General features: G+C 41.4%; 1 protein-coding gene across 13 annotated transcripts in view; it reads right to left on the bottom strand.

The window, feature by feature from the left end:
• TACC2 (transforming acidic coiled-coil containing protein 2) overlaps positions 1-17,992 on the bottom strand; it is a 186,740-nt gene that overhangs the window by 95,609 nt on the left and 73,139 nt on the right. For all 13 annotated transcript variants that reach the window (XM_054033671.1, XM_054033674.1, XM_054033666.1 and 10 more), the window contains one exon: positions 11,333-11,473. In XM_054033671.1, coding sequence (XP_053889646.1) covers positions 11,333-11,473 — 141 coding nt within the window. The remainder of the gene's footprint in view (positions 1-11,332; positions 11,474-17,992) is intronic.

Genomic DNA, 17,992 nt, shown 5'->3' on the forward strand with positions numbered 1-17,992 from the left:
TCTTTCCAAGCATTTTGCAAATCTCTAGGTCTAAGGTTCCTCCAGATGGAGCCAAGAGCACTGTGGAGATGGACAGCTTGAGTAGCAGTGGTATTCTCCTCAGGGAGCCCTCCCCAGCTGGGTCCTTTCAGGAGAGCGGGATTCTGAAGGAGCCCTACTCTGAATGAAGAATTAAATAATGAAGTAGGATGAGAGGAGCAGACCAATATGGTATTTTGATTGGTGTGACTCACTGTCATGACTGGGGGAAGGGGAAGAACTATGAAGGTCGGGAACAACTTTTTTTTCCTCTACAAAAAAATGGCTTCTGACAAAAACAAAACGTGTGGGGAAGTGTTTGCTTTATTTTTCATGGGAAACTAAAGCTGAAATTTGGCTGATAACTGAAACATCTTGGGATTTAGGGCTGAACATTTTTCCATTTTCAGCTTTTGGGTGAAAACTCCAAATCTTCCACGGAAAGTGTTGATGAAAACATTACATTTTTTTCTTATGGTTCATTTTCGTCAACATTTTTGGCAGGAAAATAAAATTTCTGAGCAGCTCATTTCAATCCTTTCTAAAAGTGCTGTAAAAATCCATTCCTTACATTTAAATCTGAGTGAAATAGTTAAATTCTTAAACAAGTCAGGGGAATAGGTCCACAGGCAAATATCTAGAGAATCTCCTTTGAAATCACACAAGTTTCTCTGGATTTACACCAGCATAGCCAAAATCAAAATATATGGGCATATAACAACAATACTAAAACTAATCTTCTCAAGATGAGATAACTAAGACCTCTTTCTGGGTTCACCAATACAATTTGTTCCAGCTAAGGTACACTTTAAAGATGGATAACACCAGAAGCACTTTTTTTTGGTTGATTTATTCACACAGTATTTTAAGCCCCATGGGCATATAGCAATTAGACATTCCCCCTTCATGGAGAAATGTATTTGTCAAGAATAATATATTTAAATCAGGGCAATGCTTCTGTGTTAGTCTCTGCAAACTTTAGCCCTAACACATTACTATTAATAAGTTTCAGTCCCCATAATCAGTAGATTTACTAGGCCAAAATTCTAGAAAATAGCATGAAAACATATGTATTCACTTGTTTGCCTGATTTGTGCATGCAGTGTTTGCAATGTGCATGCAGTTGTGCCAGTTTCAAAAATACCACATGTAACTGCTCACATACAACAGTGTACAACAAATGTGAAAATTATGTATTCATTTGTTGTGACATTACAACATGGTGTCATTTAGATTTTTTAAAATTTGTATTATATTATTTTATTTACTTTAACATTAATTATAAATGCAATTATTAACATGCCTGGCTCTATTAGCATTATACCGGCTTAAATAACGTGAATTGATATAATTCACTTTAAAGGAGGAATAACGAAACTGACTGTATACAAATTACTGACAAATGCCCCAAACCAAACAAATTGGTAAAACGACATACAGATTATTTTCTAGTAATCTCAGTTGTAGTACCTACAATACATAAAAAAATCAGTCTGTGATTTTAATTAGACGATGCATCTAATACATAATGCAAAATATACATTTTTATTTTGTTTCTCTCTATATATTCAAGTGTCTTTAAGGACTTGAAAAAAGGCCCACAAAAATCAAGCACATTTAGCACAAATGACAAATTTTCCTTGCAGAGGCTGAGATTCCAAAACTACATTGACACTGGCAAAATTGAACCCCTTAATTTTTCAGTGTTGGAATCTGAAATGCAGAAAAGACTCGGATGTTTGTCAGCTAAGCCTGCAACTACACCAGGCTAGATGAAATGGTGGCAAAATGCTTGTGTCTTACATTCAATAGATCTTCCACTGTTGCAAGTACTGGCGTAGCTGCACTGGTAGTGAATTACTCAGTGCAAACAAGGACTCACAGTCTGTTCTACAGTATTTGTAAGGCTATTGATTTCAGTGACAGGTAAGAGCATGCTGATAGAGCAGGATGACAGGGTAGACTCCACCATGCAGATCTAAGAGAAGAATTTTGCACCGAGGTTCAAACATCACCCATAATTCTATTGCTCTAGAGTAACCAATCTGTGGTCACCTAGCAGTTCATGGGCCAAATCCATATTTGAGCAAAAACACACCCCACAAACAACAAATCTCTGGTGGAAGTCTACCTACATAAAGGTTCAGTAAACACTGAGGATTTGGGTCAGTGGACGTTTTACCCGAGCAAAATCTAACCAGGGACTTGGGAATTTGGCCTCCCAGATTCTTGCTCTATTACACAGCATGGCCACTTACAAGTTCCCAGCCCCAGTGGGGTTATAACTTAAATCTTCCTGCTCCAAAAGCACAAGTTCCCTACCTAGCTAAAGGAGAATATGGATCAGTTATTTCTGAATCCGTCTGACAGAGGACAGTGGTATACCTACTACCCATCACATTACAGTACCCAGGTATTTTCTGGATCTCCAAATAGTAGGTGATCCTACACAGATCCCAATTCTACATTGAGTTTTGGATTGGCAGACTTCTGCAGCCCACTCCACAGAGGCCAACTGGAATTCACCCAAACTTCTCATTAAAGGATTGTTCATGTACACATCACATATAGTAAATGCAGCAACACTTAAAAACAAAGTAAGCCAGATGTAGAGTGTCCACCTTATTTCTTTATTGCCATGGTTTTTGTGAGTTAAGGCTGATGATTAATATTGTTTGACCATTCTTTGTGGATGGATTAATTAGTGTAATGACAGATTAATTTTCACACTGCTGAATGTGTGTTAAAAGCAAAGACATACCACATACTGCCTGAGGGGATCTGTAAAATACACAGTAATAACTAGGAAACAGAGGGCTACTGCTCACCCTTTTGTCCATGGCTGCATACTGATAAATGGTTTAACACTGAGATCAGAGTTACACACACTCACTAAATACTGCTTCTTTCCAACTATAAAAATACATCTAATATATACCCCAAATAGCACACGTCTGAAAAAAATGGTGGGAAAATGCTGCTGAATTTCAAGTTGCAAATAAGAACCATCTAAAATTCCACACATTACATTTTATGAACAATAGCTACAAAAATCCTGCTCTCTGGAATCAATTTTTATTTTATAGTAGGGGTTGTTTCACAGGGCTCAAGACATCCTCCGACAAGGATCAATTCTTTAGGTCCATCTCACACACACATGTACCCCTGCCTGACTTCAATGAGAGTTCCATGCACAGAATGCCTGCAGAATCTGACCCCCTAACCCTAAGGACCCCCACTATTTCCCAGTCCTCACACAAAGCGCCAGTTAGACACTGCATTTTTTCTATAATCTTTCTGGTGGAATACTAGACAGGGCACACTGTCGGATTTGTCAGTGTTACTCCATAATTGGCAGGAGAAGTATCTATTTAGCAACACCAGCCATCCTGCTACCTGGAGCTGAGTAAGTTCTGCACACATCACTCATTGTTCTTATTAGCCCAGTAAGCAAGTGACCAGAAACATGACCCAAAAGCTCTTTTTTTAAAAATAAAGGGGGGGGGGTATTTTTAAAAGGGATTAGAAAAAAGAGAAGGGAGAAGGACTGAGGTTCATCGTTGTCCATTTGCAAAAATTGCTGACTGGTCATATGGAATGCACTCAACTGATCTCAGTCCCTCAGTACCTGGAAAAATCATGGAGCAGGTCCTTAAGGAATCAATTCTGAAGCACTTAGAGGAGAGGAAAGTGATCAGGAACAGTCATCATGGATTCACCAAGGGCAAGTCATGCCTGACTAACCTAATTGCCTTCTATGACGAGATAACTGGCTCTGTGGATGAGGGGAAAGCAGTGGACATATCATTCCTTGACTTTAGCAAAGCTTTTGATACAGTCTCCCACAATATTCTTGCCAGCAAGTTAAAGAAGTATGGGCTGGATGAATGGACTATAAGGTGGATAGAAAGCTGGCTAGGTCGTTGGGTTCAACGGGTAGTGATCAATGGCTCCATGTCTAGTTGGTAGCCGGTATCAAGCAGAGTGCCCTAAGGGTCGGTCCTGGGGCCGGTTTTATATCTTCATTAACGATCTGGAGGATGGCGTGGACTGCACCCTCAACAAGTTTGCAGATGACACTAAACTGGAGGGAGTGGTAGATACGCTGGAGGGTAGGGATAGGATACAGAGGGACCTAGACAAATTAGAGGATTGGGCCAAAAAAAATCTGATGAGGTTCAACAAGGACAAGTGCAGAGTCCTGCACTTAGGACGGAAGAATCCCATTCATTGCTACACACTAGGGACCGAATGTCTAGGCAGCAGTTCTGCAGAAAAGGACCTATGGCTTACAGTGGACAAGAATATGAATATATGGAGATACACCTATCTCATAGAGCTGGAAGGGACCCTGAAAGGTCATCAAGTCCAGCCCCCTGCCTTCACTAGCAGGACCAAGTACTGATTTTGCCCCAGATCCCAAAGTGGCCCCCTCAAGGATTGAACTACTCACAACCCTGGTTTTAGCAGGCCAATGCTCAAACCACTGAGCTTACTAAAATCAATGACAATTCTCCACTGTCTTCAACAGGCGCAGGATTGGGTCCACAGTGAGAATACCTTCCACACAGCTCATTGGCCCCTTATTGTTTCCCCTTTTGTCATCTCTAAGGGGAAAAAGAGTCATTCAAATTAAGATACTAACATATGTAACATGAGTATCTCAGATGAGTGTATTTTGCATATTGAACCATCATCACAGCCCTCAGGATCAACTTTTGCTTATTTAAACAAAGATAAAATTGTATTATGCACGCAAATCTCTCCCTGATTTTAGTAGGAGATTTACCTGCACATGAAAAATGGGATCAGGCAATCACTGGGTACATACTTGTGTTTTGTTTGCAAGCAATGTATTTAGTTACATGACTATGGTCAAATTTAGCTTTGTAGGTCTCCTGCAAAATATTTTTAGGTCTTCTTTTCCAATCTTTACAGATCTATTTTGTGCTTCTGTAACACTGACAGACCCTGGGCATCGGCAGGTGGGATTAAACCTGGGACCTCTGGATCTCAGTGCAGGAGCCTCTACCACACGACTCTTATCTAAGGCTGTAGAACAAACTCATTAATCTCTCTCTCTCTCTAAGTGGTCTCAGAGCCACTAGATAAGACAGAACACCACATCCAGGAGGTGTGTGGGATACATATTTCCCCTAGCTGAGGAAACGTGTCCCAAGCTCCAGAGAATTCCCAGTTGAAATCCCGGATGAGTTCCCACTTGTACGGCAGGCGGGATCGAATCTGGGATCTCTGGAGCTTAGTGCATGAACCTCTCTACTGCATGGCCCTTCGCTATAGATAGCTCTCTCACTCAACACCACATCCAGGAGGTGTGTGGGTTACACTTCTATATCAGCAGTGTCATTAAAACCCTTTCGCATGTTTTCTATCTAATGTAATAATACTTAGTACTTGCCTAAATGGCCTGGATGCTCATCCCACACCATACTGTTATGCAGATAAAGAGGAATTAAAACATTGTTTTTGTAGGAAACATTTATACAGACTTTTGCCCCAATTCTGGAAACACTAAATGCATATGCTTAACTGTAGTTTATGCATATGATTATGCTTACTGGGTGGTTCATGGGACTAAAGTTAAGCACATACATAAGCATTTGTTTTCCTCACTAAGAATCAATTTGGTTATAGAAGAAACAGTGGGCTAGATCTGTCCCTTTCATTTTGCTCTGGTGGTGCAACAGGAACAGACAGCTCACTTGAGCACTGGGAAGTCAGCTACACTACAGCCATTCTGGACCAGCAGAACAATGCCATGGAAGCTGGGAAGTTACTAATGGCAAAAGTCAGAGCAGGTCTGAAGCAACTCTAACTTGGATCAGAGACCAAACATCTCCAGCTGCTTCCAGGATCATGTGGTGGTTATAGAAGGGTCAGTACAGAAATCCACCTATGTTCCTGCCCCATTCAGGTGCCCTGAGCACAGCTCTGAGGATCTGGTCCTATCACGGATATGATTTAAAACATTTCAGAACTGAAGACAACTGCATTGGTTGGTTGGTTTTCTGCAACACACAAGATATTAAGTTACTCTTGTAGACGTTATTGATGCAGAACATTCAACTGCTGCATGGAGGCTGACAGAACGATATGAATGACAAATTACTTACTCTTGATAGCGTTATCCCAGATCTTGGATTAAGTTAGGAGGTGTTTGCAATACATCTAATAATATTATCATCATAATCAAAGAGGAGGTTGAAATGCCTCAGGGCTCCATCTTGCAGAATGTATTGGAATGGCAATGGTTTATAGGTTATCACCTTGTTCCAGCCACCAGCCAGAAATGTGTCAAAGTGAAACATGACCTAATTTTTATGCAGTTATTTTATATGGCTGGTTTGACAGGACTTAACACACATGCACTACCTCACACTTTTCTATGAATCATAGAGTATTTACACCAGGGGCTTGATTACAATGGCAAATAGTAATTTAGACAGTAATATATTTGTTTTGCATGAGGTTGTAAGAATTGTATTTTATTTCTTTCCCACCGTAGAACAGCCCCATGGCAAATAGTGCAATTCTCACCTCAACTCGCAAGCACAACTTCCATTAACATTAGTGGAAATTCTCCTCTCACAGTCCATTGAGAACGCACACCTACATTTGTTTTTAAATCAGAGAAGACGTTAAGATCACTTTCTGCCAGGTCCAAATGTGATACTTGGCAACATATATTTGAGATTCCACATTGCTGACTGGACTTCAGTTGTGTTTTATGCAACTCTACTAATATAAATTAGCCAGCTGATTATTTATAATGGAATATAAACACATACAATTTTTGTCAAAATGCATATTTTATATTATTAATGGGATAATTATTTGAGGCGTTATCAGAGTTGAATGAAAGATCGCTTGCTTGCTTTTTAGGTTTCCTTTCTCTGCAACACCTGCTCTTCCCTACACCTGTAGCTTTGTATCCTGAGTTTCTCTTTGAGTTGGGAGCTGTGATGAACTCAAAAATTTAAAGTGAAGCCACTATATTTGCCTGATTTGGGATATATAATAAGCAATCATCCTATCTGTACATGGCATGCCACTATGATCCAAACTATAGTCCACATTCAGTTGGAACTCAACCCAGGCTTGCCATAAAGTTAAAAATGCAGTGAGCTTCTCTGAAAAATAGCCCATGTTTCTGGTTTGTAATTAAACCTGAAGCTAGGTGAGTTTTGCTCAGTTTAAGGCTTGACTGAAAATTTCACTCAGCTCCCTCACTGGAGTCTAGGGCAGTACAAAACAAACTAATAGTTAAAACTATTCTGTTACGCTGGCTCCTTAAGACAGCACAAAATACAGGAATTCTCCTCCTGTGGAAAGTTCCTTCTGGCCTTAAGGGTACATTTACACTGCAATAAAGCCCCCTGGCACTGAGTCTCAGAGCCTTGGTCAATTGACATTGGGGTTCAGGCTGGAGTCCAGGCTCTGAGACTCTTCCCCCTCAGAGTCTCAGAACCTGAGTTCTAGCCCAAGCACAAACATCTATACTGCAGTTTTTAGCCCCACACGCCAAGCCTGAGTCAACTGACCTGATCCAGCCGTGGCCATGCCACTGGTCTTTTATTGCAGTGTAGACATACCCGGAGAGGCTATGTAAGTCAACAGCTTTAAAAGAGATGCCAAGATTTATACACAATATTTTTAGTTAAAAAGTTTATCCACCTAATATGGAAATAGCTTTATTTTATAGAAAACTAGTGTGGCATCCTCCACTCAGACAATTCTCCGCAAAGTTCACAGATCTCTGCACTCCTGCTGGCTATGCTATCTCATTTAAGAACCTTTTTCTTTCTTTCCCTCAACTTTCGGAGGTTTGTGTCTTAAGAGGTTCAAAAGAAAAAAAGTGGTCCAATACAGTATCATGGTGGATCATCATTAAAGAGAAGGCCCATCCTACCCATATGTTACTGCAGGTCGAATCTTCACGTTCAGATCAATGGACACAGTTTAAGACAAATAGCAGAAATGATCACTCACACACACACATATAAACGGAACAAACACACCTTAAAAAAAAAACTAAAGGGGAAAATCACAACAATAGGAACAATCATCACCCATTACTGCTCAAGTGCAGCAATGTCAGCTTTACACCAGGAGCAGACAATTAGCTTCAAACACTACGGGTATATCTACACTGGCAAGTTTCTGTGCCACAAGTTATACCACTTTTATTAAAACGCCGGAATTAAACCGCTGTTACGTGTCCACACTGTGCTACTTGTGACGCTGGAGCACATCCATATTAGCAGCTCTTGCAATGGCAAAGACAGCGGTGCATTGTGGGAGCTATCCCACTGTGCAACTGGCCGCAGGGTGCTTTGGGAAGGGTTCGCAATGCCTCATGGGGCAGGCACAGCGTCACATGATTCAGGTTTCCCAATCCCATTGTTCCATGGGCATCCTACTACATTGTCAGCTGCTTGTCAACTGAAGTGGGGAGGAGGGAGAGAGTGTGACAGGGAGTGTGTGTGCGTATGGAGTGGGGGAGAGAGAGAGTGTGTTTTGGGGGACAGTGAGTGTGTCAGCAGGCTGTCTTGTAAGTTCAGACAGTGGCAGGAAGCAACCAGTCCCAAGGCAGGGGGAGGGAAACCCCTACATCAGCCCCCACCTTCCTCCCTGGGCTCTCTGCACAGCAATCTCTCTCTCAGCCACACATGCACACAGACACCTGCTTCTGTGTTCAACAGCACCAGCATTCCACATTAATGGTTTGCTTTGTGTCCTGGAGCAGATCAGCACAGCTCGCAAGGGCTGTCAGAAACGGAGCTTTGAAAGGGGAGGGGTGCATGTCTCCTGGGCAGCCGAGTTCAAAACAATGAGCAGAGCGGTCACTTGAGGCATTATGGGACAGCTCCGGAGGCCAATTACAGCACAGAAAGCAATCAAGTGTCTACCCTGGCAATAGAGCTCTGGAGCCTCTGCGCAAATAGCCTTAGGACTCTCATCGAAGTGGGGTTTCTGTGCACAAAGTGGCTTGGCAGCGTGTACACGTCTGCAGTTTGAGCGCAAAAAGCTGCTATACTGCGCAGACACTTGCCAGTGTAGATAAGCCCTAATGCATCGCTGAAGACAGTTGACTGACACATGCTACATGTCCCAGAATATTAGTACCGTGAATGGTGTTTGCTATACTGTGGCATACACACTGGGTCCTGTCCCTATTTCATTCATCAGCGAGGTGTGAATATTGCAGTGATAATGCGCAGTCATTTTCATCTGTGATTCAGAGAATTTTCCTGCTGAGAGCTGCATCTTTTGACATTTCTATATACTGATATATGTGGTTTCTCATAATTCATATGGTACTCATCACAAACTGCCAATCTAAATCTGTGGGTGGAGGAAGATATTCTCCAGGGTGTGTCCACTTTATATTTTCAGTTGTGTTGTGGTTTTTCCATTAACAGATGTCCTAATATGAGCATGCCTTCACTCCCACACTGCTGTTGCACGTCTCTTGATTAGGTGCATTAAGTAACACCAACACGGATATCCAAGGGCATGTCTCATATTTATTAGAGTTGAGGTGGGAGGATTCAGCTTATAGATGGTCTGAGACAAAAATGCCACAGACCGTCTGTCAAATACTAGTGCATAGTTTATGCAAATGTCTTTGATCAGCTTGGGAACATTTAAGGAGGACTATTTTCACCTGGAAATGGGGATAAACTGACATTTCTTCCATGAAACCAATATCAGGGGTTTCTCCTATGTGTAGAGCTAAATTCCTCCTTCGCTGACAATAGCTGTAGTATTGTGACCCTATGCACCCCTATATTTACACACTCCTGCAATAACACCTCTCAAGACATATTTTGTACAAGTATCACATGAAAGCTAATAACACCAGTTAAGATCATCGTAAAATACATGTGCTAATGTTATATATGAAGTTAGGAATTCGCTCTGTATGATGTTACTGTGTTTCAACCAGTCACTTCTGAGAAGTGAGTAAGCAGGTGTTTTCCAGACAGAAGGTGCCTCCATCCAAGTGCAATCACAGACAATCGGCAGTCACAATCAAGTGGTCACTCATTGGCCTATCAAAGGCTGCAGGGACAGATCAATTTGCACTGTAAAAAGCACCAGCGAAGGAGCCATCGAACCTTCTCCATCAGACTCCATGGTATCTTCCCTCACAGCAGGACCACTGAACTTTGAGAAGGCTACATTTCAAAAGTTCACTGGACTATAAAAGAGAGGGGCAAAGAACCCCAAGTGATCCTTCCCTAAGAAGGCAAAGGACCCAAGCACTTTGGACTCTGTGGGCGATCCTGATCAACGGGTGGTCAGCCATCTTGCTGGGAGGATGCCTGGTCAGAATTTCACCTTGATCCAAGACTGTAGTCTTGTTAAGTCTTAGTCACTAGAAAGCATTTTTCACTTGTATTTGTTTGTAACCATTGCTGGCTTCATCCCTTATACTTGTACTCACTTAAAACCTCTCTTTTTGGATTAAATAAACTTTTTTTTTTTAAATCACAAATCAAACCCAGTACTGGGTTTATTTAAAGAGATTTAAAGTAACGCCGGCAAAGCAAAAAGTTGCCATGTTTTTCTCTCTTTAAAAGAGCAATGGATCTTATTACTCCTCTGACTGTTCCTGCTCGACAATTCGGGTAGATGGTTTGGGGGAAAATCAGCACTAGGGTGGGGGTGAGGGTCACTTGGCTAGTAGTAACCAAGTCTGGTGTAGACCGGAGTGTGACTGTGGTGTGACAAGCAGGCTGAGTTGGAGTCTGAGTTGCTGAACCAGGGTTGCTCAACACAAAGTCACTCAGTGCACGCTTGTATCCTGGCTAGGAGCATCCAGACAGGGAGGACCAGCAGCAGAGCATTTTAAGGCATTCAGAGTTACAGGACAAGCAGTGACATAACCTCTCGCTGAACTGAATTACACCCCAGATCCTGACTGGTATATCTTACTAGTTCATGCCAGATGATGCTGAGTACAACCTGGACCTGAACATACACAGTTCATCAGAAAATCAATTCCTGAATCCAACTTCAAAATGCAAAATCTGGCTTAGTAACTCAATTCACTAACACTAGATATAAAAGGGTATGGAACATCAGAACCACCACCACTGACGCAATCCAAGCTCCCTCTCCTGGCCTTTGTGAATAGTGCATATCTGAGCAAAACAAGATAGTTGAGTACCTCTTTCCAAAAGACACTCATATCTGGACAAACATGTCAAAATTATTGCATATATTCTGAAACACCCAAGGGAACACCCAAGACAGAAGTTGGATAAAACACATCATTACACAATACCTCTTTATTTCCTTTGTCAATCCCTCACTGTCTTGAGCAAGTGATCCTACATCATCAGCTGGTGTAGGAGCCAAGGATGCATCCTCAGGAACAGATGTAACAGGGTTCTCAACTTCTTTGCAGCTACCAGGCTGGGAAGTGCTGCAAAACAATTCAATTATTATAAATAACAACCTCTGCAAAATGTAATCAATGCCAAGAAGTTTTCAACAACATTTGCAAATTACCCTTGAGACAGTAGCTTACTGTCAGACTGATTTGTTATGAGTCTGCCATGTTTTCTTTTCCCACATATAGAGCCCAGAATAAATAAATAGCTAATAGCTACTATCTATCTACTTGGCAGTTCTGCTGTGTAGTGTCTTTATGCAATGATCTCAAATCACTTTGCAAACCAAAATTAATCCCCACAACACCCCCAAGAGGTTGAGAGCTTAGCAGTTTGTCATTTCCAATCCTAAAAAACAATAGTAAAGTTTTCTTTCTTGAAACTTTCAATATGCTGCAGAACTAAATGAATTTTCACTATAAAAACATTAGTGTTAGAGATCTGCGGTATTGTTTTAATACCAAGCAACTGCCACCATATTGCTAAGTTTCACAGTGCTGAGTTTAGAATACATATGAGATTTCAGTTCATTAATTTCAGAATAGGTAAAATATATTTTTAAAAAAGCCAACCGGGGTGTATCAATAATGATGGTGATGGCAAGAAAGTCAGTTTGGTAACGGAGTGCCCTCTCCTGACTATATCAGGAAAATACTGGTGATAAGTTACAGCTGCAATTTTGTCAGGGTGTTTTTGTTTTTGTTTTTTAAATGATGAGCCACAGGATAGTGTACAGTGAAAAGGACAATGGACATTTAAGAAACAGGCATGACACCAGAGACAAAACATTACTGTTGCCTTTATTCCATTTTCGAGCAATCAGAACAGGAATGTGGCGTTACAACAGTGAACACCTTTGAAAATAAGTGTTGCAATAATGGAGCCAATCTTTGTCCAGCTCTATTTGGACAATTTTTCAAAATGGTCTTTTTTTTTTTTTTTTTAATCTATGGTGGGGAGGAAGGGAGCCTGGCATTTAAACCATGAAAGAATGAAGCTTTTGATTGGGATATTTTCAAATACTCGGTCCAATACGTAATGCCTCCAGAAATAGGCTTTCACCCACTGCACGGTCAACACATGCATTTGCATCCAAAAAGAATGTACGCAAAGGTGATTGGAATGCTGATAGATAGCCCTCTGTGGATACAAAATTTGTATCCACATCTTATCCTCAAACATGGTCTGCGGATATCTGCGTCCCTGGATATAAAGCATGTATCTGCAGATTTGCAGGACTCTTGATATAAAATTTGGATCTGCATTCATCCATGATCCGCAAACGTGATCCGCAGAGATCTGCATCTGTGGATACCCACAGATATAAAGCAGATATCCAGAGATTTGCAGGGCTCTACTGATATGTGGGAGACAGCCTTCCTCCTCAACTAGAACAACTTCCACGAAATCCCACCTGGCAACAAATGTCTCAACTTACAAAACTCAGGAAGGGACGAGCAGAGCATGTGCAAAACCCGCACAGCAGGTTCTGCTAACGAGAGAGAAGACCACGATTTAGCAGACAAATGCATCTGCAGCGTCATAAAAACAAAACCATTAACCAAATGCAAAAATTAAAAAGAATGCTGTCGGGCTTTATAAAATGAACAGCAATACAACCAGCCAGAACATGCTGCTGTAAAATAAATAAAAATCCCCTGGCCTCTTTACTCATAGGCTTCCTTTCTGCTACATGCTGTGCTGTCCTAACCCATCCTGTCTCTCCAGAACAGGCTCCCTTCCATCTGTTAATAATTTTAACCGTTTAGTAACTACACTCTTTCTGCCTTTGTCTGCAAATGATTATACTAATGCAGAAAAACTGAACTCCAGAAGATTTTTTTTAAAGTAATTATGGTTCCTGTAGGAAAACATCCAGTGTAAGACAACAACTACTGGTACAGATCAAACCAGACCAGGTTACAGTTAAGTGACAGAAACCAGGTAAAAAGCTATGGGCAACAACACAGATCATTTCACACTATTCTCTTTAGGTAAGCAGAGCTTGCTTTTGTGGCTTATAGGACTCTCTAGTCTCCTGACATGCGTGCATGTGTGTAGATGTCTTAAAGTGGTGGGATCTGCAGTCACTTTGATCTCTTCTGGGAGTAAGTTTCACATTTTGAAAGAAACAAGCTATTTCCTTTTTCATTTACTATTTTTCCCTTAGCTAAAAATTGCCTTTGTCCTTATATAGTAATAATGTCAAATATATACAGCATTTGTGTAACTATATAGGGTCACACCAAAATTAGAAGAAAATACTAAAAGCAAAAAATAAACTGCCAAAAATAAGTAAGCATCGAACATCTGTTAGGAGTGTAAACAGAGCATCACAAAAGGAAACAAATGCACAAGGAGGCTAGTCAAGACAGGAACACACCAAATATACATAAGATTTTTGGGGTGTTTTTTAATACATGTTTACCCTCCAAAATACTGCAAGAATATTCTGAAATAAAGGCACACCAGTGAACTGCTTACAACACTACTCTCTCTCTCTTTTTCACACACACACACACACACACACACACACACACACACACACACACACACACACACACACACACACACACACTTTTTGATTCTCTCCCACCAACATTCCTTCAAGTCTGCACATAAAAGGGAAACATTTCCCATGGAAACGTATTTTGTCTACTGTAATTTCTAATGCGTGTTTCAAAATGAAACTAGCCGCCAGAACTGGCTTTTTAATAGGGATGGTTTACTTTGTATGAGCTATGACATAAGCCATGTTGATAAAAACAATTTTCAAACACTTCACATTTAGAGAGCACTTTGCATTTTTCAAAATGTTATATAAAACATGACTAAATTCCCACAATGACCGTGTGGGCCTGGTAACTATACTGGGCTCTGTTTCTTGGTTGTGCAAATGATGCCAGAGTGATTTCGATACAGACAAAATAATCACTAGGAACGTGGAAGAGGGATGAAGTGCTGCTAGCATGGGCGTGCAATTCATTGCTTGTGTAACTTGTTGAACCACCCATAGTTGGGTTCAGGCCAGAGGGAATGTGGTCTGTGCAAAGTGAGACCTGTCTGCCATTACCAGCTGCTGCACTCGTGCAGCAATGATGTCATGGTGACTGAACTCAGGGTCTGTCTACATTGCACCTGGAGCGAGCCTCCCAGCCTAGGTATACAGACTTGTGCTACCTCCACTCAAATTACCAAGCTAAACACAACAGTGTGGACACTGCGGCATGGGCAGCGGCTCGGGTGAGCCATGGGACCTTGGACCCCGGGAGTCGAGCAGTCTTGGACTTGGGTGGCTAGCCTGAGCTGTCACTCGTGCTGCAATATACACACTGCTGCATTTAGCAAGTTAACCTGAGTGAAGCTGGAGCTAGTGCGAGTCTGCCTACCCTGGGGGCTGGATGGCTCACGCCCAGCTGCAGTACAGACATACCTTCAGCATCTAAAGTAAAGCAGGTTCCTCCAACCCTCCAGTTCGACCAGGGTGCAACTCTGACTTTCAGGCAACACCTGCACCAGCTCACAACGCCAAATTTGCAGTGCCGACGTTAGAACTCAACAGTCATTATTGAAACATGATTCAGTATGAAACTGTTTTATTCTCAAAGCAAATTGGCAGCATGCCCACTAGGCCTAGCTAAAACACCACCAGAGACACCAGCTGTCCACTGTAGCTCCCCGAGCTTTTTAAACTCCTGCCTCCACAATCATTAACCTACTGAGCCAAGCTCGTCAGAAAACAAACATTTTTCAAACTCTGGGGTTTTTTTGTAAAAAAAAAAATTAATTTTGAACAAAACTTCCTGACAGCCTCTATTGCTAGATTCCCCTGTTCCTGCACAGCTTGCAGTGACGAACAATCCCCAAGAGGCCTTTGCTGTGCGGGCATATTATGCAGTTAGGCCATGCCCACTTCCCTATATAACAGTGCTGCCCTTAGTATATTTTAATACCACCACCACAGATGAACGTCACTCACATTTCACGCCCTCACAGTTGCCTGATTCACATGCGGAGTCAGTTTCCACACCAGGAACTCAATTTGACACAACATCCCTGACTAACATCCCTATTTCGCAGATGAGAAAACTGAGGTAGAGATTAATTGATTTTTTTTCTGAGGCCTCACAGCGAGTCATAGCCTGGCTTAGAGCAACCAAATTCCTAGCTCCCATAGCTGAGCTCCACCAATCTCACTTGCCTTTTAATATTTTTAAATACTTAACTGTGGATTTTGTATTCATTATTCTCCCCTTGTTCAGCTTGAGCAACTGGGCTGGAGGCTGGGAAACGCCAAGAGGGAAGGAACTTTCCTCCTCAAGCTGTGAAGCAACAGCGATGCAGGTCTGCAGCTGCCACGCCAATTTAATGGCTAGGGCAGCAGCTCTCTTTCATAGGTAGAAAAGACTAGAGGATCTTCATAGCATCAAATCTCTTGGTCTGTCTCTCTGGGCTCTGTACCATACTGGGGACGTCACTGACCTCCCCAGCCCGCTCCACAACCTCTCCAAATTCTTTCCTTCCCTATGCACAGTGGCACTGTTGCTACAAAGACCTTTTGCATTTCACAGCGGGGGGAAGGTTTGCCCTTGGATTAGTAAATACAGCCAAACTATTTTCTCGTGCAGCATGTTTACGTGGACTGGGCAGGGGGAAGAAGGGCTGTTTTATGTCTGAAATGGAAATGGCTTGGCAGAACAGTTGGTGAACTCATTACCTATTTAGTGTTAAGACACTACTTTATGGGTCTGGTAAATAAAACCCACTTACATGGACCAGACCATGTGGTGCACTCTCTGATCAATATGTTATCACTGGAGGAGGGTGGGGAAGAATGCTGCCCTCAAGGACCAAAACAAATATATAATTTCTTGACTGGACAGATGGAGGGACAGTATCTGATCTCATATTACACACTGCCATCTGGAAGACATTAAGCACAAACTGACCCCTACTTTATATGCCTCATTATTTGTCCTGTCAAAGTGCACTCTATCTGAATTCTAAGACATCCCTTATGGGTAAACATACACATGGAACCAAAAGCAACTATATATAAGTAACCCAAAAAGGTGCTTTGTAATTTGATTTGATTGCCGCTAAAGTGGAATAGCACTGAGCCATCTGTCTTGCAATACACTAAGTTTTGAACAGAATAATGAGGGATAGGAGGCAGACACTGTGTGTATGTGCACTGAAAAAACTTTTCAAAGTAATATCAAAAAGCAACTGTGGAATAATTATATACAAAATGCTGTAAAAGCAACAGCAGTAACATGGCTTTATTAGGCTAAATAAGCAAGCATAAATTATGCATAACAGAGGGTGTTGGAAGGTGAGTCACCACTAAACGATAAATGTAACGAACATTTTGCTCCATTGTTTTAAACATCCTCCTTGGTCAAGAAGCACCTGATTCTGATTTTATTTACACCAGTTTTAAATCCAGAGTAATCCTGTTAACTTTAATTATATTGTTTGTTTTATACCAGTATGAGATTTTTACTGCCTTACTTTTGTTTGTTTGGAATGGGAGTTTAAGAAGTGAGCTCTAGCCACACTGAGCTTGAACACTCTTCTTCCAGGAGGTGAAGAGGTGACGTTCACAGAAGTTATAGCAGATCTATCGCCATGACACTGCCAAGTGCCCAGGCAAGACAAGTACATTGTTAGCAAATAGCAGGGAATGAACACAACAAGGAGTCTGGTGGCACCTTAAAGACGAACAAATTTATTTGGGCATAAGCTTTCGTGGGTAAAAAACCTCACTTCTTCTGATCCAGGGAATGAAAGTTGCCAAGAATAACAGGCACACAGGTACAAAGAAGATAACTTGGCTTTCATGTCTAAATTCATCATTGTTCTTATTTTCTCTTCTTATCAATCAATCTCAACAAGAACCAACCTGTGCAGTGATTTTTTAAGAACATTGAGTTTAATAAAGTTCTCTGGTTACAGGTTCCCTCTAATTGCTCAGTGTATTACTCACTTGCCTTTTAATGTACTTTGACAATGGATTGAAGGGATTTCTAGTTTCAGGCTAAATACTTCTATCCCCAATTGCCATTTTGTTACCTCCTGCAACAATGTGTGGTGAATCACTGCTGATATCCTTGCACCTTCCACAGTGACATTATACAGAGCTCAAGTCTAGCCCAGACTAAACTGATCCCTACACACTGTACTCCTCAGCAGAAAATTTGCACTGCTACCCAGCATAGATTGGGGCAATCACAAATAATTATAGTATTAAGCAATAATACTCCTATTAAATCACGTTAACATGAAAAAGTCTGTGGCAGTAACTTCTGGGAAGAAATGAGAAAAATCAATCTAACACCAAAAAATGGTACCTCCCCCCATGTCAAAATCTTATGAAACCATTTCTTCTATTTGATACAATTAACCTTAAACTTAGCATCCATGGGAGGAAGACAGACATACCTCTGACTTATAGGAGTTCATGGGGTTTTCAGGAAGCTAACAATGAAGATACCACAGGAGATTGATCTTCCTGAATGTTTCTAAAATAATAGCTAGTTGGCACTGTA

Source organism: Malaclemys terrapin, chromosome 7 (assembly GCF_027887155.1).
Source record: "Malaclemys terrapin pileata isolate rMalTer1 chromosome 7, rMalTer1.hap1, whole genome shotgun sequence".
Taxonomy (NCBI): Eukaryota; Metazoa; Chordata; order Testudines; family Emydidae; genus Malaclemys; species Malaclemys terrapin.